The sequence below is a fragment of the Myxine glutinosa genome, chromosome 6, assembly GCF_964187855.1.
Source record: "Myxine glutinosa chromosome 6, kmMyxGlut1.1, whole genome shotgun sequence".
Taxonomy (NCBI): Eukaryota; Metazoa; Chordata; class Myxini; order Myxiniformes; family Myxinidae; genus Myxine; species Myxine glutinosa.
Genome location: NC_136266.1, coordinates 132,215,439 through 132,240,145, shown reverse-complemented (window position 1 = coordinate 132,240,145; position 24,707 = coordinate 132,215,439). Strand labels below are relative to the sequence as shown.

At 49.4% G+C, this 24,707-nt stretch overlaps 1 protein-coding gene across 1 annotated transcript in view; it reads left to right on the top strand.

Moving 5' to 3' along the window:
* LOC137429452 (uncharacterized) overlaps positions 1-24,707 on the top strand; it is a 397,376-nt gene that overhangs the window by 200,073 nt on the left and 172,596 nt on the right. The window contains 5 exon segments of the mRNA XM_078781072.1: positions 358-585; positions 836-1,158; positions 1,326-1,590; positions 10,103-10,290; positions 11,117-11,522. Of these exon segments, the coding sequence (XP_078637198.1) occupies positions 358-585; positions 836-1,158; positions 1,326-1,590; positions 10,103-10,290; positions 11,117-11,522 (1,410 nt within the window).

Genomic DNA, 24,707 nt, shown 5'->3' with positions numbered 1-24,707 from the left:
TATGTAAAGTAACCTTCACACAATGGCCACCTGTCTAAGTGACCAGCGGTGTACACAACGGTCATTGTTACGTTTGAGCATTCATCCCACAACGTTTGAGTTTCCTAGATTCGCACTTAAGGGCACAAAACCAAATAGCCCATGTTCACCAGGAGGTCCAATTTGGTCTAGCGTCAACTTTGGTGGCAATTAGGCCAGTAGATTGGGCATGATTGGCGTTTCGCACACATACAGACAGACAGATACACAGAAAATGCCTTTTATTTACAAGATTTCCAAGATTAACAAAATAACATGTTGAAACAGTCATTATCTCCTTTCAGGTGCTGATTATTTTGACTGCAAGTGATTCTACAGATGATGTGACGAGACACTCAAAGAAACTCAAAGATAACGATGTGATTGTCTTCGCCATGGGAGCCGGAAAGGCTAAACACGATGAGCTACAATTGGTTGGAAGTACTCCACCACAATCATTTGTTTTCTTTCACAGAAACTTTGCAGATCTCTTCTTGGAGATAACTAAACTTGGGCAAACGATGGAGGAAGTTTTTAAAATTTCTATTGATGTTCAAGGTGGCAAAAGTAAGTTTGTTCATGCTTGACATAAAATCCTGATTGAGAATCTTTTTATTCTACGTATCCCTGGTGCTACTTCATTTTTGCTACCTGTTTGTAGCCATTTTTTCTTCTCTACAATGTGTGCTTTCAGTGTTCCTCTACACTTTCTTGGCCATTTAATGAAACTCTAGTGGGTGACTTGAAAAGTTTGGAAATGCTCAGAGCTTGGAAATGTCAACATGTGGACTTAACATTGCATATTGTGTTTTCACAGAGGCGGATGTCGTATTTCTGCTGGATGGTTCGAGAGATATAGGCAGAAATGAATTTGAACAGATTAAGAAATGGGTTGAAACCCTTGTAGGGGTGCTTCACATCGACTCAAACATTGTTCAGGTTGGGGTGGCTCAGTATGGACAGCGACCACGATCTGAGTTCTACTTAAATACCCATAAAACAATAAAGGAAATGCAGGTTGCCATCCAGAACATCCAGCGCATGGGTGGGCCATCAAAACTGCATGAGGGTCTTGAATTGCTCAGGCAAGACCAGTTTGTAGAGCGATCAGGCAGTCGCGCTAAGGAAGATACAATCAAGGTAAGGCAACTGTGGGCAAAGTTGATTGGAGGGTGGAACTCAAAGCAAAAATTTAAATATATAATAAATCAAATGACATCTAAAAAGCTCAAAATATTTCACTCAATTATCATGATGTTGTTTAATTATTTGCTACTGAGAAACTCACTTTGGTGTTTGTTATGCAGGTGGCAATTGTTTTGGTGGGAAGTAAATCCCAAGTTGACCCGAGGTCCCAGGCAAATGCCCTGCAGAGTGATGGTGTGAAAATGTTTGCCGTGGGAGCAGGAAATGTCGAGGTTAATCAATTGAATGCCATTGCCAGCAAGCCACCTGACATCCACTCATTCTACCAACCGGACATCCTTGCTATGGCCCTGGCTTTGCCAGCGATTGGAAAGGCATTGGGAGAAACTCTTGGAGCTCCCATTGAAATTCAGGTCATACAAGGAGGTATATTGAGCAAGTAGAAGGAGCTTGGAGAATGAGATATATTTACCAGACTGGGTGGCGTAATGGTTAAATTGTCCCTTCTGAGTCTGGGGGATCGACGGTGCAAACGCCGGGCCGAGACATATCAAAGACTTAAAAAATGGTATTTGCTGCTTCCTTGCTTGATGCTAAGCATTTCAAAGGATATAACATGGACAAGCAACCATACATTGGTAATGCAAGTGCAGGCTCTGTTGGGCCAAATCGCTTGTTTGCCTGTACAGTGTAAATTCTTCGTTGTTTCATTCCCACATTGCCAGTTGTTGCAGTTGTTGTGCATGTGCATTGTGCTCTGGTGTTTGGATTGTGCTGCAGCGCAGGCTAGGTGAACAAAATTGCCCATTCTTGCATTAACATTTCCTCCTATTTTTAAAAATAAAGAGAAATGAAGCACCGGATGCAAACAACAACGCAAGAGCAAATGTTGAAACTCAGGCAACAGATGGATCTTGCAAAGTTTAAAACTAATGTCTGACACACTAGTTTCCCCCGAATTTGTCAGCAGAACATTTGTTGCTAGGTACTGTCCGCCTCAGCTCTGCCCTTTTTTGGCTTTTCAACCAATCGCCCATTGTTGTTTAATAACCAACATTGAGCCTCAACCTCTGTGTATAAAAAGTCTATTGTGCCTTTTCTTTTGAAGATCATTATCAGAGGATTGTCTGCCTTCTTTTTTGAAGTAGTCATTTATCACTGACCAACAGTTGGGTTTTATCATCCCTGCTCCACCATGGATACCTTCTTCTTGCTAACCCAGCAATGTATGGATTTTCTGAATAAGAATCAAGAGGTCATGGCATTCCTCCACCAGACTAAACACTTTACATTTTGTATCGCATTTGTAGGCCAGATCTGCATCCCGATCCGCATCTTCACCAAAATCTAATCGATTCGTCCTTGTCCCACACCCAACCTCTCCACCAAGTTTCGTCAAAATCCGTCCATAACATTTTGAGATAACCTACTCGCAGACAGACAAACAGGGGTGAAAACAGAACCTCTGTCCACCTTTGGTGGCGGAGGTAAAAACAAAAGTGCTTCGGTGACGGACTATTGCAACAAATGGAATTCAATAAACGAAATACATAGACCATATTTGTACTTGCCAAGCACAAGGATAAAAAATAATAAAATTTGTAAAAATAATAATTTGTGAAACTCGCCATTTTTACATGGTTTGACACGATGGCCATATGTCAACATCTTGGTGATTTGAATAATTATTTTTTGTCAAGGGAAACGTGTTTGGCCTCAACTATATATTTTCTGTAACATCAGGTGCAAGCAAACTGATCCCCACCAAGTGTCAGGGCTGTGCTGTGAATAGAGGTCGAAGTTTATGGTGTTTGTCTTGCCCTCTTTGCTTTGCAAATGTAATGTGAAAAGAATAATTCACGCTATTATGGCATAAACAATAGTTCATAAATATGTGCAAATCGGGGGAGGAGCTACATCCGGAACGTAACCCCTCCTCCTTTTGGAGAGTATACCGTGAAATGGGGTGAATAGGGACAGCAAGGTGAATAGGGACACAAACTGAAAAAGAGTTCGGAAACTCTTTTCGCTGAAAATTGATAACCATACTGATTTGTTGATAATTGGGTTGAAAGTGTTCGCTTGTTTTTTTAAAAAGTAACTTATAGTCCCTATTAACCCCATATATGGGTTAAATAGGAATAAATAGGATTTTTATGGCTGTCCCTATTCACCCCGTTTCATGGGTGAATAGGGACAGTCACTAATACAAAAAAGAAATAATCAAGAAATAGGGACAGTTTGGAGAAACTTTTTATCCCATATTTTTTTTCATTGGCACCGTGGTTTATATTATGGGTGTAAAGCGCGGCGTGACGCGCGCTGCTTGCGAGCAAGGAGGAAGCGGACAAGCGGTAACTTATAAGCGTCTTTATTTCAGGAGCTCACTGTAACACTGGCCCGCTCCGGGCTGCGCGCCCGGTGTATATCATGAGGCCACGCCTACCCCTCGGGCGTGGCCACCACCCACTTGGTGCGCGGAATGATGTCACCACGCCAGTGGGCTTTTGTGTTCACCACACGCGCCCCCCCAGAATTCCCGCGCACCTGGAGGGCCAGTTTGCGGGGCAGACGAATGACCCGGCCAAAGCGCCCCCTGGCGATCGGCGGCGTCTGGGGTGCAGGGATGCCAGGTGGGATGCCCCTGGCTGCCCCTGGGATGGGTGCAGGACCGGGGGGCGGCGTGGCGGCGGGGCTGGGCGGTGCCGGGGGTCCGCCCGCAGGGGGGCGGCCCAGACGTGGGGGTCGGGCCACTGGCGGTGGATGGTCCACGTCGAGGTGGGCCGGCTTGAGGCGGTCTACCAAAACGCGGTCAGGAGTACCGCCGATGTCCAGGGTGAAGTGCTTCGCCCCGGTCTCCAGCACGCGGAAAGGCCCGTCGTACGGGGGCCGCAGTGGTGTCCGGTGGGCATCGTGGCGGACGAAGACGTACTCCGCCGTGCGAAGCTCCGGGGCGACGTGCGTCGGTGGGTGCCCGTGGCATGCCGTTGGCACCGGGGCGAACCTCTGGGCGGTCTCTTGCAGAGCGGAGCGCTGCTGTGCCGCGGACCATGGTGCCGTGGATTTGGGGAGGAACTCGCCCGGCACCCGCAGCGGTTGCCCGAAGACCAACTCCGCCGCGGATGCGCGCAGGTCCTCCTTGGGCGCCGTCCGGAGGCCCAGCAGGACCCAGGGGAGCCTGTCGACCCAGCCGCCGTCGTGGAGGGTGGCCCGGAGCGCGGCCTTCAATGAGCGGTGAAATCGCTCACACAGGCTGTTAGCCTGGGGGTAGTAGGCCGTGGTTCAGTGCAGCCGGACCCCGAGCCCCTGCGCGACCGCCCCCCAGAGCTCCGAGGTGAACTGGGGGCCGCGGTCGGACGAGATGTCTGAGGGGGCGCCGAACCGGGCGACCCAGGTGGCGATGAAAGCCTGCGCGACATCAGCCGCCGTTGGCGACGCCAAGGGCACGGCCTCCGGCCACCGGGTGGTGCGGTCCACCATGGTGAGGACGTAGGTGAAACCCCGCGAGGGGGGCAGAGGTCCCACCAGGTCCACGTGGACGTGGTCAAACCGGCGTTCCGGCACCGTGAACGGGGCCAACGGGGCCTGGGTGTGCCGGTGCACCTTGGCGCGCTGGCACGCGAGGCACGTCCTGGCCCAGCCGCGGACGGCCTTCCGGAGGCCATGCCAGATGAACTTGTCGGCGATCAGCCTTTAGGAGGCCCTCGCGCCCGGGTGGGACAGGCCGTAGATGGCGTCAAACACCTGGCGCTGCCAGCCCGCGGGCACGATGGGGCGAGGACGCCCGAGGGAGACGTCGCACAAGAGGGCCGCGCCCGTGCCGTCGAACGGCACCTCGGTGACGCGGAGGCCTGTGACGGTGGTCCGCAAGGCCTGGACGTCGGGGTCAGCGGCCTGGTCCGCTGCCATCCGGGCATAGTCGATGCCGAGGTGGACTGCGTGGGCGACGGCCCGGGAAAGGCAATCCGCCACCGGGTTGTCCTTCCCCGCGACGTGCTGGATGTCCGTCGTGTACTCGGACACGGCCGAGAGGTGACGCTGCTGCCGGGCCGACCACGGCTCGGTGACCTTGCCCATCGCGAAGATCAGCGGCTTGTGGTCGACGAAGGCAGTGAACGCACGGCCCTCGAGCAGATGGCGGAAGTGCCTGACCGCCAAGTGAAGCCCGAGCAACTCGCGGTCGAAGGTACTGTAACGGCGTTCGGGCGGGCGAAGCTGCCGGCTAAAGAACGCCAGCGGTTGCCAAGCTCCACGCACCCATTGCTCGTGCACCGCGCCCACCGCGTAGTCCGAGGCATCGGTGGTGAGGGCGATCGGTGCATCGGGCGCCGGGTGCGTGAGCATGGTGGCGTTAGCCAAGGCGAGCTTCGCGCCCGTGAACGCCGTGTCCATCTGCTCGGTCCAGGTAACGTCGCCTTTACCCGGCTTACCTCGGAGAGCTTCGTGCAGGGGGCGCAGGAGCTGGGCGATACGGGGCAGGAACCGATGGTAAAAGTTCACCATGCCCAGGAACTCCTGCAGCCCTCTGATCGTGCGGGGGCGCGGAAACCCCTTCACCGCCTCCACCTTGACCGGCAGGGGGACGGCTCCGTGCCTGGTGACACGGTGCCCCAGAAAATCGATTATGGCGGCGCCGAACCGGCACTTTGCGGGGTTCACAATCAGGCCATGCTGGCCCAGGCGTTCGAAGAGCGTGCGGAGGTGGCGTAGGTGCTCTTCGCGGGACGCGCTGGCGACGAGGATATCGTCCAGGTAGACGTAGACAAAATCCAAGTCGCGCAGGACGCTGTCCATCAGTCGCTGGAACGCCTGAGCCGCATTCTTCAGACCGAAAGGCATGTGCAGGAACTCGAAGAGTCCGAATGGCGTGATGACCGCCGTCTTCGGGACGTCCTCCGGCCTGACGGGGACCTGATGGTAGCCGCGTATGAGGTCCACCTTCGAGAAGAAGGACATGCCCGCCAAACGGGCGGAAAAGTCCTGAATGTGGGGGACGGGGTAGCGGTCGGGAGTCGTGGCGTCATTGAGACGGCGATAGTACCCGCACGGTCGCCATCCCCCGCCGGGCTTCGGCACGATGTGCAGCGGCGACGCCCAAGCGCTCTCTGAGCGCCGAACGATGCCGAGTCGCTCCAGGGTAGCGAACGCCGCTTTTGCCACCGCCAGCTTCGTCGGCTCGAGGCGGCGTGCCCGGGCGTAGATTGGTGGCCCGACGGTGGGGATGTGATGGGCCACCCCGTGCTTGACGGCCCCCGCCGAGAAGGTGGGCCGCGTGAGGGCCGGGAAGCCGGCGAGGAGGCGGGTGAATGCGTCCGCTGCCGGAAGCGTACAGACCAACGTGGCCGGAACCGAACCGTTCGGCAAGCCGCTTGGCAAGCCGCTCGTTGAGCTGCTCGGCGAGCTGGGCAACGCACAAGTGAGCGAGCTGAACGTCTCGGCCTGGACAAGACATCTGCGCTTGACGTCGACCAGAAGCCCATTAGCGCACAGGAAGTCCGGGCCAAGCAGTGCCATGGGCACGTCGGCGGTGACGAACGTCCATCGGAAAACCTGCTCTCCGAACCGCAGAGAGAGGCAGCGTTTTCCGTACGTACGGATGGGCGTCCCGTTCGCGGCAAGCAGCGCAGGGCCCCCACCCGCGGCGTGCTTGTCTGACGTGCCGGCGGGAACGACACTCACCTGCGCTCCCGTGTCGCACAGGTAACGGCGCCCGGAGAAGGTGTCCGTTATGAACAGCAGGCTGCTCGAACGGCCGGCGCTCATCGCCACTATTGAGCGCCGGCCCGGGCGTTTCCCGACCTGTTGAAGGAGCATGGCGGATGACACTGCCGAACTTCGTGGCCGAACTTGGCGTGGAACCAGCACCAGGTGGTGGAGCTGGAGGAGCGCGGCTGGCTCCGCCAGGCCGGTGGAGTTGGCGGGTTTCCCCGCGGTGGCGGTTTTCGCCGCGGCGGTGGGCGGGGCGTGGCGGCGGTCACGAGGTGCATATCAGCATGCTGCGTATGCTGTATAAGCTGATGCTGTGGATCAGCAGCATCAGCAGCACCAGCAGCATCAGCAGCACCAGCAGCATCAGCCTCGAGGGCCGTGACGGCCACGCCGACTCTCGCCCGCGTGTCCGAAGCGGCGAAGTACCTGTCCGCCTCGGCTGCCAATGCTCGGGGTTCCGTTAGCCCGGTCCCGGCCAACGCGAGGCGAACCTGTGCTGGAAGTTGGCGACGGAAAAGCGCCCGGAATAGAGAACCGGGGGCTTCGTCGCCCAACAGTGACAGCATATGGTCCATTCGGACTGACGGGCACGTGTCACCGAGCTCGGGGAGATCCAGGAGGCGGTCGGCCCGTGCGTCGTCCGTGAGGCCGAACGTGGCTAGGAGTAGCCGCTTGAGTGCCTCGTACTTGTGGCCGTCCGGTGGGTGGCGAAGGACGGACACAACTCGAGCGGCCGTGCCGGGCCCGAGGGAGGCGACGACGTGGCAATAGCGCGTGTCATCGCCGGTGAGGCGCCGAAGCTGAAATTGGGCTTCGGCCTGGACGAACCAGACTTCGGCCTGAGCCTCCCAAAATTCGGGAAGTTTGATGAAGTTGGCCATGGCAATGGCGTCGCGTGTGGAAGGATCGCTCCGGCAGATCCAACGTCGAGGGGGTCACCAGTAAAGCACGGCGTTACGCGCGCTGCTTGCGAGCAAGGAGGAAGCGGACAAGCGGTAACTTATAAGCGTCTTTATTTCAGGAGCTCACTGTAACACTGGCCCGCTCCGGGCTGCGCGCCCGGTGTATATCATGAGGCCACGCCTACCCCTCGGGCGTGGCCACCGCCCACTTGGTGCGCGGAATGATGTCACCAAGCCAGTGGGCTTTTGTGTCCGCCACAGGTGCATATTATGCGCATCCATCTGAGCTATCAATTTAGCAATAAGTTGGAAACTCAGGATTGTTTCTTGATTATTATTTTTTTGTATTAGTGACTGTCCCTATTCACCCGTAAAACGGGGTGAATAGGGACAGCCATAAAAATCCTATTTATTCATATTTAACCCATATATGGGGTTAATAGGGACTATAAGTTGCTGTATAAAAAAACAAGAGAACACTTTCAACCCAAATATCAACAAATCAGTATGGTTAACAATTTTCAGCGAAAAAGGTTTCCGAACTTTTTATCAGTTTGTGTCCCTATTCACCTTGCTGTCCCTATTCACCCCATTTCACGGTACCTTGTCAGCCACCAGTGAATTATCAGCTATTGATATTCAAAATCTCTCTGGAAAACTACTTGACATCTTGTCCCTTGTGTTTTTTTTTTGTTTTTTTTGTTTTTTTTGTATACAAGATCGAGGCTCGTGAAAGAGTGAACATTTATCACACAGAAAGACAAACCGACACATAACCGACAAACCGACACATAAAACAAATAACATCGGGAGTGGTAGACAAGATGGGGAGAGAGGGGGAAGGACACAAACACAACATTTGAGAGCAGGAACCGAGAGACATGGAGACATCGAGAGATCTGTGGGAGGGAGAGGCCTTTGGGGGGGAGGCATGGGAAAGGGGGTGGGAGAGGCATAAAACATATGGACACTGCCAGGACTACCAGGAAAGAAGTTGGAATTACAAACAAGGTGGATCTGGGGTGAATTAGTGGGGGTAGAAAAGATCAAGGTTTTGGATGGGGGAAGATAAGAGATGGTGGTGAACAGCTGTTTTAAAGACCTGGAGGGAGGAGTGGGATTGAAGGGAGTGTGGGAGTTTGTTCCAGAGACGGGAGAAAAGAGGAATGAAAGAGTGAAGGTGAGCAGAGAGCCGAGATTTCGGCAGTTTAACCGTCAGAGGCTTGCTGGCAGATCTTGTGCGACCTGTAGGAATATTTGGGGGACAGAGCACAGAGAGAGCTGGGGGAGCAAGGCCGGAGAGGAGTCGGTAAAAGAGAGAAAGACCACCTACCTGCCTGCGGTGAGTGAGTGAAAGGCCCTCAGAGATAGCTTCATCGCGGGAGATTCCAATGATTCTGAAAGCTTTGGTTTCAACAGCATGAAGCCGAGCTAGGTGTGAGGCAGGAGCACCAGCCCATAGGGGAGAACAGTATTCCATTGAGCTGCGGATGAAAGCCTTGTATGTGGTGAGGAGCTCAGGTGTGCCTAGGAAGGACTTCGCACGACGGAGGATGCCCAGTCGGCGACTGGCTTTGCAGGCCAGCTTGGAAATGTGGTTTTCCCAAGAAAGATCATGGCAGATAGTGAGACCCAAAAGCTTGAGCGACAGAACTTCTTGGAGAGGATTGTTGAGAAAGTAGATGGGAGGGTTGTCCAGTCGATCTTTTCGGAGAGACATAGTAAGAGTGTGAGATTTGTCAGGATTGAAAGACATGTTCCACTTGTTTGACCAGTCTGTGATTTTGTCCAGGTCTTCAGAGAGTGAGGAGGCTGCAGACTGCCGATCTGAGGGAAGAGGAATGGAGCGGCAGAGAGTGGAGTCATCAGCAAAGAGATAGAGAGGATTTTCCAGAGAGTCGGAGAGATCATTGATAAAGACCAGAAAATTTGATATTTTGATATTTTGATTTGATATTTTAATTTCATGGATTGTCGGGCATAACTCTACAAAATGTTGTGTATTCCGAGGCTTCCCTTGCATGGGAGCTTCCTTTTGATTCTTGAATAATTAAGTTTTTCAACAATTAAGACTTCTTCACTCCTGATGGTGAGCGAATTGTTTCATTGAGTCTATCGGATTGAGAGAATCAAGAGAGTTGCACCACTCCATCCTTCCAATAATTCCTGGTTGCACCCAAAAAAGAAACTTATAAACTAAGAATTTCTAAGAAACGAAATATTTAGTCTTTTTTCTTGATATTGTTGGACAAGCAGAAGTGCTCGCCTTTGCCTTCAACCTTTCCTGTTTAACTGTGCAATCCTGGTGCTCCTATATCCCATCATAGGCCCTGACATCATTCTTTTGCTTGATGGCTCGAGTGCTGTGGGTCGGAGTAATTTTGTGTACATTCGATTGTTGGCATCGCATTTGATTGCTGGCCTAGACATTGGACCGGACCAGACCCATGTGGCCGTGGTCCAATACGGCTCAACCCCACATACGGAATTCGACCTCAATGGCTTTATGGACCAGGTGAAATGTCCTAAAATCGAAATCATATGTGTTTTGAATTGTATTGTTTCAATCACTAATTATTTTTATTACCCCGCACATGCCGAGCGAGAAGCGGGCTGAAGCAATTGGTTAATGTCCATCCGTCTGTCTGTCTATCGGTCTTATCAGTTTATGATCAAGGAACAACTTACTTAAATGGAATGCAACATTTGGAACACGAATCGTAACATGCACCGGAAGACAAGTCTTTCGTTTTACCGTACCATGGATCAGGATTCGTTCCGATCGCACATTTGCAGAGAGAAATGAGATAATATTTTTCACTCAGTCTGCCTGCCTGGAAGTCAAAGAAAATTGAAGTCATTTCAAACAGAAAAATTATTGTTAACGTTAATTATTGACACATGAAACGCACAAATAAATAATGCAATGTGTTAAAAATTGTGGTGCGATAAACACTGCAGAAAATGGCAGTAAAACCAGAATCAATTCATTTATGACTTTTACAATATTTATTTTATTCCATTTATATTGAATTATACTCTTAAAGATTAGAACACAAATCGTCTGTCATAATACTTCCAAGAACCTCGACTTTTGCAGGACTTCAATTTAAATAAACGTTCAATTGGGTGGTGTACAAGGGTGGTATTCGGGACTGCTTCTGAACTACTTCAAAAGCACTAAACTTCTGGATTTTTCTTAACAATTGTTAAAATAATTATTTTATTAATATTGAAGCAACTGCATGAGGTATCATGTTCTATGAACTCTCTAGGTGGTGAGGAATCATGTGAGAACACATGTGCTTGATTCATGTGATTTTAATTTTGTATACCTGCAGGACTCCGCAGTTAATGCCATAAATAGAATTACCTACCGTGGTGGTCGGTCTGACCTGGCTGGTGGTCTGCAACATGTGCTGAACAAAGTCATGGTGGAGGACAAAGGAAGTCGTAAAGAAAGAGGTGCCCCACAACTTGTGCTGATTTTGACAGGAAGCTCACCTGATAACTTGGCGGCAGCCAAGAAAGCATCAAAGGCTTTGCAAGAAGAGAGAGTAATGGTTATGGCCGTTGGAGCTGGACGTATCACTGAAAGGCAGTTGCAAGAAATTGTCAGTGTTCCAGCAGATACCATGGCACTCTACCATGGTTCCAGTTACACTGGGATTGAAAGAATATCAACAAATCTTCTGGGTTATATTTCCACTGCCATCGGAAGCAGAAAACAGACAATGACACCTACAAGTGAGTACCATGCCTGCTACTTATTCACAAGCAAAATTGTGTTTATATTTTAGTCCCATTATTGAAATATGTTCTTCTAAGAACAAACGATAATCAAGATGATAAAGGGGATGCGTTATGTTATTTGTTTGATAACTCCAGTTTTTGTTTGATCTCAAAGACACTTGGTATGCATGCTGAGGGGCCACGAGAGGTGTCCTTTGATGTCAATCATGTTTCTTCAGAGGTGTTCATAACAAATGTGCAAACCCTCAATGAATGTCATAAGGGTGTAATGTGCATCTGTATAAATAGTCCCACTCGTACTCATATCACGAGTCTCCATCTCGCTTCACACGGGTTTCTCGTGGCTTGATTTAGGCCGAGGGTGACTGCTAGGCTCGTTCAGCGAGTGGCTTGTGCGGTAGCCAGGGTACCTCTTCCTATTCCTTTTTCAAGACAAGTGCATTAGTATAGCTGTCATTATTATCTTGAAATGGAATTTCGATTTTGTATTGTTTGTGAACAGAATATCTCAAAGTTGTGGACTGATTTGGATGAAACTTGGTGGGCAGGTTGAGTGTGTGACCAGGAAGATTTGCATCAATTTTAGTGAAGATTCTAATTCGGATATATATATATATATATATATATATATATATATATATATATATATATATATATATATATATATATATATATATATATATATGTTGCGGATATGAGGATTGTGTTTTTTTTTATTGTGTGAATTATTATTATTGTTTATTCTGCGCCTCCTGCCTCCGGAGCTGTGTAAAGGTCAAAGGGCATCCCATAATTAGTCCACAAGCATACACGTCAGCCAATAATAGAATACCCCTGTTCGATAGTTATATCTTATTCTGTGTTTTAGGGTAAGGCTGTGTCTCCCATTAATTGAAGTACTCCATTGCACCAGTGAAAGAGATAGATTCCCTTCATTCCCATTCCCAAAACCTCCATTCCCCCTTTTCGTCGTTTGGCAATTACCTCCCCTCCAATAACCGCCATTGACCACGAGGCAGGGTCGGAGAAGAAAGGCGTGTCTCCACCTCGTCATAGAGGGGAGGAGTGAGCCAGCCCCACTCGACCAACCATGAGCCAGGGGTTTGGCTAGAGAGGGCGGAGGAAGAGCGATCGGGGAGGTTCGCAAAGGTTGAGGGGCGGGGCCTATATAACCCACAGCGCGACGCTCCCCAAGCAGTCGAGCTTTGAAGAAGAAAGAGAGGCGCTGAGAGGAGGGAATGAGCAGGCGTGACCGCAGCTAAAATCCGCAGCGCGACGCTCCCAAAAGAGAAGCTGAGACACGCTTTGAGAGATGAGCTTTTACCGGCAGACAAAAGGGAGCCCAAGCCGTTGAGAAGAGAGAGGGTCCAAGAAGCAGAGCTGAGTTGTGTGGTTTTGGTCGTCAGTGGTTGCGTTGTGGTGGTCAGTGGTTGCGTTGGTTGCGTTGAGTTGTCGGTGGTGAGGAGCGATTGGACCAAGAGAACATCCAAGGAGAGGACATCCCAGAAAGCACAAAGCCTGTTGTAATCCTGGAAAAGCAGCAGCGGCCACAGCAGCAACAACACCCAACCGCCGCTTGGGGCCTGGATGGCGGTTTTGAGCAGGGCCGCGAAGGAACGGCGGCTGCTAAACGCGCCGATCGTGCTGCACAATACAACTCCAAGCCATCCTCTCCTTCCAGCCAACTCCTGTCATCATTCCCCGTGTGAGTCGTCTTTGTTTGTTCTGTCCTGGGTAGGTAATTAAGCTTGTATAAGGAATTCACTGTGTCACCTGCGTCTCGTGTCCCTGTACATAATCGTGACTGCTCCTTCTTGATTATATGTGTAAATAATAAATCCCATTACTCTTCTGTCCGTCTTCTCGTCTTATTCCTTTTCCTCTTTGCATTCGGTCGTTTTAGAGTTTTCCAGATTGGGCAGCTGCGGTGCGATACGGCCAAAGTTTGGGGTGAATCGGGTGAGTTGGGGAAGAATCGGGGGAACTGTTAGGTCGCGGTAATACACCACCGCTCGGTCAATATAACATCTTAACCGCGACAGTAACAATTGGTGTCAGGAGTGGGATTCGAACCTGGGACTAAATTTATTTAGCCCAAATTTTGGACACCAATTGTGTTATTACAGTAACAATTGGTGTCTGGGAGTGAGATACGGACCTGAAGCGCGCTTAAGGCGCTCAAAATTACGAGCTGCTGAAAAATTGTGTTTTAAACAAAAACCCGAATTTTGGAAATCGCGCCATGGCTGGTCAAGGCGATCGGATGCCGGTGGGTGAGCTAGAGGAGGGGTTAGGAGTAACCCAGGATCAAATGGAGGGGAGCAATGAGGAGGCGGTTGAGGGAGTATCAGACGCACAAAATGGCGCTCTCGCGCACGTGGTTGAGGGGGCAGCTGTGGCCGCACCCTTTGTACTACCAACGGTGGTCCAAATGCAAGCCTTCATGGCGCAATTCACCGAGATGCTGAGAATAAACGAGGAGAAATTGAATAATAAAATTGAAGCAATAACGAACGAATGGGGAAACCAGGGAGCAATAACGAACGGAATGAGGGCCGATATGGAGCGAATCGGCAAGATTGGGGACAGAATGGGTGACCGCATGCAAAAATGTGGGGAGACCATGGATCGCATGGTGGGCGAGAGGGTCCCAGGGGTGCACGAGGAGGTAAAGCGGGTCGAGAAGCGCCGGTTGAGCGAAGCGGAGGAAAGCACGGGTACAATGACGGGGGTAGAAATCGCGACACGGGGTTTGGAAAAGCCGGCGACCGCTGAGGTAGAGGAAGGTGTTTTATTAAAGCCAGCGGTCGTCGAGGTGAATAAAGACAAAGCAGGGCTGGGAATTAAAATTGAAGAGATGACGGAGGTAGCCCGGGAATTGCAGGGAGAATGGAAAATGTGCGAAGTCCCTGCTCAAATCATGATGATGTACGCACTAACCAAATAAAGAGTTTGCAGGTTTTGGTGCAGGGAGGAAGAAGAACCCCGAAGGTGAGACGTGCTGTATATTGTGCGGGGAGATTTTGTAAGAGGATGTTTGGCGACAAAAGAATTTTCACGCGCTTGGGATCGAGGAAGCATCCGGGCGTTGGTGAGGGGTCCCGTGTGAGTGGAAATGGCACGCGTGTGAGGAAAAAGTGTGCGTCGGCGAGTGGGTGTGTTATAAAGTGTGGGAGTGAAACCGAGTGCGAGCGAGAATGCACGTCGGGGTGTACGGAGTGTGACACGGAGAGTGAGTTGGTGATGGCGCAGGTGCGAGAGGGCACATCGGAGCGCGAGTGTGAAACCGAGTGCGAGCGAGAATGCACGTCGGGGTGTACGGAGTGTGACACGGAGAGTGAGGTGGTGGTGGAACGTGTGCGAGGAAGCACACCTGAGTTGGTGGTAGCGCGAGTGTGGGAGAGCCCATCTGAGCGCGTTAGTGGGTGGATGCAAGAGTGCACGCCCATGGTGAGTGTTACGGAGGATGTAACGGAGGAGAGGTGTGGACCAAAGTGTGCGCAAGAGTGTGCGCGAGAGGTGTGGTGTGTTACAGAGAGAGCGTTGGTGGAATGTACGGACGGCGTTGGAACGCCGGGTTTTGTGAGGGTGAAAGGGGTAGCGTATGCGTGTGAGCATGCAAGTGAAGCATCGACGGTAACCGGGTTAGCGGTTAGGGCGACGGATAGCCGATGCGAGCACTCGGGGCGCGGGGTGCTTTGTTGGGTGCGAGGCCCGGCGCGGGTCGATGCTGCGTTGCTTCTCTTCGAAGCGTCGTTGCCGATTCGGGCTTGGCCCCGCCCCGCACGGTCGAGTCCGGGCTTTGTCGGGCGAGGCGACCGGTCCGGTTCAAGGGCGAGTGGGAGGAAGTGGAACGATGCCCCCTCGTGGGGACAGGGTTCCGACCGGGGGAGATTGAGCCATCGGGCCCGGGACCGCAAGGTGCCGCGCCGAGATGGTGCGTGGAATCTCGGCCCAACCAAACCACCTCCCTTGAACCGAAAGCCGGACGGATTCAACCTGCAGGCGACCAAACCACCCGAATTCATTGCTCGGCTTTACGAACCGAGTTTAATGATGTCATGACGCACCGAGGCTAGGATATAGCGGACTGTGATGATGATGGTAGTGATTTGATACGAAATTTATAATAGTGGGTAGAATTGGCAGTAAATGGAAAATTTTTGAATTGGTTGGAATTTGGTAAGCAAAATTTATAGTAAGAGATGCCCCATGTGATGGGATGGCCAATCCACCATCCCTCACAGAGGGGGGCAAAGGAGCACTAGCTTATGGGGTTGATGGCAGTGAGAACTAGCCCGGGTGGGTTAGGATATCATGTGTAGGGACCTAGAAGATGACATTAGGTGACGTTAAGGTTAGTTAGTGACAAGGATACCTGTAGTGGGGACGCAGGTAGATTAGCGTGGATGATAATGACGTGGGAGCGCAATAGTTTAAAGGGGCGACTGGGAAGCGCAAGTTTCAGAGGGGAGTAGTTAGATGAGATGATGCCGTGTGTTTGAGGATTGAACAGGTGTGATTGCACAGGTGTGCAACTGAACAGGTGTGTGGAGCAGTGTATGAGGGAGTAGTGGTGATTGCGTGTTGTGTTGACCAAATGGTCCAGGAAGAGGAGGAGGGTGCAGGTGGCACCAGGTGTGAGTGCACAGGTGTGCAACAACAGGTATGGAAAACGGTTGTGTGGAATACATGGAGTGTGGAATATATGGGATATTGGAATGGATGGTCGTGGAGTGAGTATGGTGGAAATTGTGGAGTGGAGTGGATGGTGCGAAGGTGTGAATGGGGGAAGAGTGGACCCCCATCACGGATACCCGGGGCGGGTAGAGTAAGTGTTAGGTAGAGGGTACAGGTAAATTGTGGTTGGATATTGGCATCTGTGGTGCGGGTGGAAGAATGATGATTGGATGGGTGCATTAGTGTTGTGGAAATGGCTGGGCGTGTAGCCTGTTAGTGTGTGTAGTTGGTTTGGGCACTCCACCACTGTGAGGATGTCGGCCAGGTGAGGCCGCAGGTGGGCTCTGGGAGCCGGTAGTAGTTGTTGTGGAAGGGGCCCGAGGATCCGGAGGACGGACCCGGGTAGCCCAGTGCCAGAGGGCACCAAGGGGTGACAGAGCCAGGAGGGGCCTTCCCAAATTAGATAGGTTAGGTAAGGAGCAGGTAAGCTCGGGTGGCAACTACAGTGGTGGAGGTGTGCAGGTGGGTAGACCTGCTGGGAGAGCTACACGTCGCAGCCCAGAAATTGTGCGAGGGCACCGGGAGATGAATCGGGGGAGTGAGACCCCAAATTGAGAAGCACCACAGTTTGGTCAATGTGAATTGGTTGTTAGAACCCATAGTGTAAGTGGCCAATGGATTGGCAGAGAAAGACCCCGGGTAGTGTAAAGTGTGTTAAAATCATTTAGAGGATAGTTAGGATGAAGGATCTCCTCGCACCATCTGCATCCACTCACCTGAGATGAGGTAACTCCACACCATGCCATGTTTTATTATTTTTCATTAATGCAAATGTTTTGGATTGTGAGACGCATCATGACGTGGGTGTGACATTGTGCGTAATTCCATCTCTCCCTCCTTATGAGGATTGATGACGAATTGGGTGATGGCAAATTTTGGATAGTGGGGGAGTGAAGACGAATTTGGTATAAGGGAAATAAGGGGAGACGTGACAGTAGCGACGGATTGGTAATGTGTAGATTTTGTACATATGGGGTAAGGGCAAGGGTAGTGTAGGTGACAGGGGGGTGACGTACGGTAGGGACGAGCTTTCTCACTTCGCCCTCCGTACGCATTTCTCCTTGCATTGCCTTGTTTGACGTGTACCCTTGTGACCTTACCCCTCGCTCATTTCTCTTGTCCCCCTTTTGTCTCCCACATGACCTGTGCGCCATGGGGCGCCGAGGGGAGCATGCGTGAGTCGGCCATTGTGCGCCCGGAACTCTCAGAACCAGCTGTCTGCATCGATGCACCACATTATGGACCACATGTCTGTGGCCGAGCACCACTTATGGACCCCATGGGTTGGGGCATGGCCCCTCTGCTGGAACCGGCCATGAGGGCCCGAAATCTTGCTGGCGGACCTTGGCCACAGGGCACCGATGCCCCACAGGTGAACCACACGTAGTCGGCCCTGTGGGCCATAAATAAAATAAATAAAATGGACACGTTTGGGCAAGCTTTATTGCAAATAGGCCGCCAGGAAGAAAATGAAAGAAAGACAACAACTGGAAGACAATAATAATAACCAGCAGAGGGAGCCGAAGAGCAAGAGATCACCTGCAGGGTTAGGGGTTGTTGATTTATTTTTTATTCTTGAACAGTGATGACTGCACCGATTGGTGCTTGGGTGTGTATTGGTGCGTTTTTGGGTGCTTTCATGGTGCATTGATGCAAAGCAGACTGTCTCCCCCCCAGAAAGAACAATCACAGGTCCTGGGTTAGTTTTGTAAATAAAAATAGCGTCATTGTAAATAATGCTCCCCACCGTCAGTGTATAGTTTGAAGACCATTCCGCAATTCGGTTAACTGTGGGCGTAAGTCTGTTAGGCAGGGTGCAATGGAGCAGCGGGACACATTTATTTATGTTTTAAAAACTGTCGCACTCAGGGTCAGGTTAAAAGTAGAGGGAACTACACCTACGTGTCACACTAAATAAAAAGTTGTAGGCCCGGGACGTGCCTAAGAGGAGGAGGGTGCAGTGTTGCGGATATGAGGATTGTGTTTTTTTTTATTGTGTGAATTATTATTATTGTTTATTCTGTGCCTCCTGCCTCCGGAGCTGTGTAAAGGTCAAAGGGCATCCCATAATTAGTCCACAAGCATACACGTCAGCCAATAATAGAATACCCCTGTTCGATAGTTATATCTTATTCTGTGTTTTAGGGTAAGGCTGTGTCTCCCATTAATTGAAGTACTCCATTGCACCAGTGAAAGAGATAGATTCCCTTCATTCCCATTCCCAAAACCTCCATTCCCCCTTTTCGTCGTTTGGCAATTACCTCCCCTCCAATAACCGCCATTGACCACGAGGCAGGGTCGGAGAAGAAAGGCGTGTCTCCACCTCGTCATAGAGGGGAGGAGTGAGCCAGCCCCACTCGACCAACCATGAGCCAGGGGTTTGGCTAGAGAGGGCGGAGGAAGAGCGATCGGGGAGGTTCGCAAAGGTTGAGGGGCGGGGCCTATATAACCCACAGCGCGACGCTCCCCAAGCAGTCGAGCTTTGAAGAAGAAAGAGAGGCGCTGAGAGGAGGGAATGAGCAGGCGTGACCGCAGCTAAAATCCGCAGCGCGACGCTCCCAAAAGAGAAGCTGAGACACGCTTTGAGAGATGAGCTTTTACCGGCAGACAAAAGGGAGCCCAAGCCGTTGAGAAGAGAGAGGGTCCAAGAAGCAGAGCTGAGTTGTGTGGTTTTGGTCGTCAGTGGTTGCGTTGTGGTGGTCAGTGGTTGCGTTGGTTGCGTTGAGTTGTCGGTGGTGAGGAGCGATTGGACCAAGAGAACATCCAAGGAGAGGACATCCCAGAAAGCACAAAGCCTGTTGTAATCCTGGAAAAGCAGCGGCGGCCACAGCAGCAACAACACCCAACCGCCGCTTGGGGCCTGGACGGCGGTTTTGAGCAGGGCCGCGAAGGAACGGCGGCTGCTAAACGCGCCGATCGTGCTGCACAATACAACTCCAAGCCATCCTCTCCTTCCAGCCAACTCCTGTCATCATTCCCCGTGTGAGTCGTCTTTGTTTGTTCTGTCCTGGGTAGGTAATTAAGCTTGTATAAGGAATTCACTGTGTCACCTGCGTCTCGTGTCCCTGTACATAATCGTGACTGCTCCTTCTTGATTATATGTGTAAATAATAAATCCCATTACTCTTCTGTCCGTCTTCTCGTCTTATTCCTTTTCCTCTTTGCATTCGGTCGTTTTAGAGTTTTCCAGATTGGGCAGCTGCGGTGCGATACGGCCAAAGTTTTGGGTGAATCGGGTGAGTTGGGGAAGAATCGGGGGAACTGTTAGGTCGTGGTAATACACCACCGCTCGGTCAATATAACATCTTAACCGTGACAGTAACAATATATATATATATATATATATATATATATATATATATCACGGTATCTCAAAAGGTTATGGAGGGATTTGGATGAAACCTGATGGGCAGGTTGGGTGTGTGACAAGTGTGACGACAAATCAATTAGATTTTAGTGAATATCCGAATACGGATCCGGATACGTTAGTTTTTTAATTTTTTCGAGTAATTCTTCATCAATGAGAGATAGGGCCAAAAACTACATATACAGACTTGGCATTTAATATGGAATTTTTTCTTGTGGGGGTGAACTTACTTTTCAAGATGACTTCGAACAAAAAGTTCATTGGAATTATGTTGAAATTATTCGAGATTTTGTTAATGTGACCTTTAAAAGAAACAAAAACCACATTTGACATTTCGAAGCAAATAAATTGATCCTTGAAAATGATGTAAACTGATATCGAACTCAATTCACGGACAGTACTGTGTTAAACTTCTGTACGTTTTCCAGAAGTATCTCTTTGTTTTGCACATTAGCCAAAAATTTTTTTAAACAAAAACAAAAGTTAAATTACGACTGGGATTACGGACAGTAAAATTACAGTTCACTACTTCGTGTAACCCCCACGAGCATTCAGGAGAGCACGTACACGTTGAGGCATGCTGTTCACGAGATTTGCCAAGGTTTGGACAGGAATCGCTTGCCATGCAGTGACAATAGCCTGCTGCAATTCACGCACAGAGGCAGGCTGCTGGTCCAAGTGGTCGATTTGATGCGTTAATTCTGCCCACAAGTTCTCTATCGGATTCATATCCGGGGACATGGCAGGCCACTCCATATGCTCTACACCACGGTCAGCAAGAAAGTGTTGGATCATGCGAGCACGATGAGGCCGTGCCTTGTCATCTTGGAAGACAAAGTTTCCTCGAAAGGCTGCACGAACAAATGGAAGCAATGTTTCTTCCAGAATGGCCCTGTGCTTGAACTGGTTCAGGTTTCCATTCAGAACAACAAGGTCAGTTTTGCCCACTGCATGAAAAGCAGCCCAAACGTTCACCCCACCACCTCCAGCTTGGACTCTTGGCACAATACAATCTTCGTTGTAGGCTTCATGTACTTGTCTGCACACTCGGACACGGCCATATTGACGATAGACCAGAAATCTAGACTTGTCACTGAAGATCACATGATTCCAGTGTCCTGGCTGCCATTGACGGTCCTCTCTGGCCCACTGAAATCGGCGCTGGCGGTGTTGTCTGGTCAGACGTGGCTTTCTCAGGGGACGCCTGGCACGATAGCCTGCTTGAACCAGTCGTTGGTTGACTCGCCTTCTGGATACAGGCACATTTGTCAGTTGCTGCCACTCAGCCTGAAGCCGATTAGCTGACTTGGTATGGCCATTGCGGACTAACCGGTGCAGCTGGCGATCATCCCTCCTTGTGGTTCTGCGGGGAAGTCCTGACCTCGGTATTGGAGCAGGGACACCCCTCTGAGCATTTCGTTTCAGGATCTTTGACACCTGACCTTGAGTGATGCCATACTGCCGAGCAATAGCACGCTGTTTCATGCCGGAATTTCGTAAAGCCACCACTAAATGACAAACAGCATTGTCGAGTTGACGGACCATCTCCAGGGGAAGCGGCAATAACTTTTGTAGACGTGCAGCAGTTGTTTTCCACTAATACAGAACGCAACAACCCTTCTATACCCGATTGTGAAGCCAATCGTCAAATGTACCTGTCCATACATTTTGTCACGCCACCTGTGATATAATCCTGTTATTGACTTCTTGCTGCGACAGACAATCAGTGACATGGTTCTTTTAACAAAGAAATCACTGAAGCGTAAAAGAAACTCACCAGATTGATATACCGAGTTCAGAAAGTAAACCCAAGTCAAGAAAAAAAAAGATATTCCATATTAAATGCCAAGTCTGTATGTATATATATATATATATATATATATATATATATATATATATATATATATATATATATATATATATATATGTATATATATATATATATATATATATATATATATATTTATATATATATACAGTGGAACCTTGACTTTAATTCGTTCTGTGACCGAGCTCGTAACTCAATTTGCTCGTTTCTCAAATCAAATTTCCCCATTAAAATGCATTGAAATGCTATTAATCCGTTCCAGCCCGCCAAAAACCACACCAATTTTTTTTTAAATATACAGTATATATAAAAATATCTCGCGCTTTATATTTCACCTGTATGCAGCATACAAGTTGGCAGGATGGCCTGGACTGGAGGTACGCACACTTGACTCTAAACTGTCCAGCCTGGGTTTGAATCCCGACCCAGCTATAACCTGTCATGGGTGAATCACAGGCAGGGTGATTCATCAATGTGTGTACCGCTAAACTGGGCGCCCCGTTTGCGTCCCATTAGTTGTTGGATGTTAAGGATCTCACCGTGTTTTCCACAAAGAGAAGGCGAGCTATCGCCGGCACTCTGAACAAGTTGTGGCCTGGCATGCTCTTCTCCTCTGCCGTTATTTCCGTCCTCCTCGGCATCTTTTTCCAGAAGAGCCCTGTCTCGTCACAGTTGAAGATTTGCTGGGGGATGTATCGTTCGGCTTCTATCAGTTCGGCAAAAGTTATAATAAAATCTTCAGCTGCCTTCACATCCGCCTCACCAAGTCGACAACACGCACACCTCGCTCATGTTTTTCGACGATTGCGTGTTTTATATCCAAGCACATCATCCTCTTCTTCTTCTCAGTACTGCCCTTGGCACTCAATTTCTTAGGACCCATGGTTAAAACTAAGAAATTTTCCAAAATAACCAAAATGCGAAAACAAAGCAGCAGCGATATACGGCAGAGATACTTGCACGGCAAGATAACCACGTGACCGGAACCCACCTGGTGGCGGGTAGCGTAAGCTCCAAAATAACCAACATGCGAAAACAAAGCAGCAGCGATATACGGCAGAGATACTTGCACGGCAAGATAACCACGTGACCGGAACCCACCTGGTGGCGGGTAGCGTAAGCTCCAAAATAACCAACATGCGAAAACAAAGCAGCAGCGATATACGGCAGAGATACTTGCACGGCAAGATAACCACGTGACCGGAACCCACCTGGTGGCGGGTAGCGTAAGCTCCAAAATAACCAACATGCGAAAACAAAGCAGCAGCGATATACGGCAGAGATACTTGCACGGCAAGATAACCACGTGACCGGAACCCACCTGGTGGCGGGTAGCGTAAGCTCCAAAATAACCAACATGCGAAAACAAAGCAGCAGCGATATACGGCAGAGATACTTGCACGGCAAGATAACCACGTGACCGGAACCCACCTGGTGGCAGGTAGCGTAAGCTCCAAAATAACCAACATGCGAAAACAAAGCAGCAGCGATATACGGCAGAGATACTTGCACGGCAAGATAACCACGTGACCGGAACCCACCTGGTGGCGGGTGGCGAAAGCTCGTAACTCAGATCTCGGCTCGCATCTCAAAGCAATAAACCGCCCGAGCGACGGCTCGTATCTCGGAAAACTCGTAAGTTGGTGCACTCGTAAGTCAAGGTTCCACTGTATATATATATATATATATATATATGTAAATATTTTTATAAACAGGAATTAAATTCCTGCATGGGGCTAAGTGTGAAAAACTCTGACTCAACACGGGACTCGAACCAGGGACCTCCATCACTTTCGCGGTGACAGCCCACTACGCTATAGAGCCAACCGAATTTTCCTCAGAAATTTTCACACTTAACACTGCGAGCTTTATAATGGCTGATGTCTTACGTGCCTGCTAGGCAGACCCCAGATGTGAGCGTAAGTATATGTATGTGTATGTATGTGTATACTAGTGTATGTAGAAGTGCATTGGAGATTAACTCATCTATAATTTTTTATAAACAGGAATTTTATTCATGCGTGGGGCGAAGTGTGAAAAACTCTGACTCAACATGGGACTCAAACCAGGGACCTCCATCACTTTCGCGGTGACAGCCCACTGCTGGTTGTACGATAATTTTTTGTGGAGGGATTTGGATGAAACCTGATGGGCAGGTTGGGTGTGTGACAAGTGTGACGACAAATAAATTAGATTTTGGTGTATATCCGAATACGGATCCGGATGCGATATTTTAAATTTTTTTTAGAGTCATTCTTCATCAATGAGAGATAGGGCCAAAAACTCCATATATATATATATATATATATATATATATATATATATATATATATATATATATATATATATATATATATATACATACATACATACATACATACATACATACATACATACATACATACATACATACATACATATATATATATATATATATATATATATATATATATATATATATATATATATATATACATATATATATATATATATATATATATAAATATATATATATATATTGTCGTGTGCCTGCCCTCTGGTCAACACCGCAGGGCGACACGGATAACAAAATGAGCTTTAATTCCGAGGCGTTTGATTCAATGGCGGACCTTCATTATATGTGCGGGGAGCAAGTGGGGGAGAAGCTGTGAGTGCTTACCTGCACGAGTCCACCTGACGTATTCGACCCTGTAATGATCAACTCAAACGACACAGAATTTAAATGAACAAAAATTCCGGCTTTATTAAAGAAAATGCCGGTCACAAAATAATGCACGATAAAAACTATGATTTCTAAATGGGACGTCCCACACATACAGACTCCAATACGGACAAAGGGAAATATAAAATAACGAAAAAAAGGTGTGATATTTATTGTGGGGACTTCGCTGCGAGTTGCTCTTGAACCCCGTCAGGAATCATCAAAGAAGGTCTGAGGCCTCTACGTCCTTGTGCATGAAAACGAGCTCGTTCTTCCAGCCGCGCGTATCCTCACAATCTTGTTCACCAACACCAATACCACAGCCAGACGATGTGAGGAAGTCCAGAGCCTTGACCGTTCATTGTCAAATGCCAGGACTCGAGAATGAAAGACGAAGAGCGATGACGGGACACGACCGTTCACCACCAGATCTAGAACCCGAGAGACAAAATGTCCACCGTTCTAATTGTTTTATACCTGAGGCTCTGACGTCACGTCTCTGTGTCTGCTCCCATCAGCGAGTCCCATCTTACCAGTCCTTGG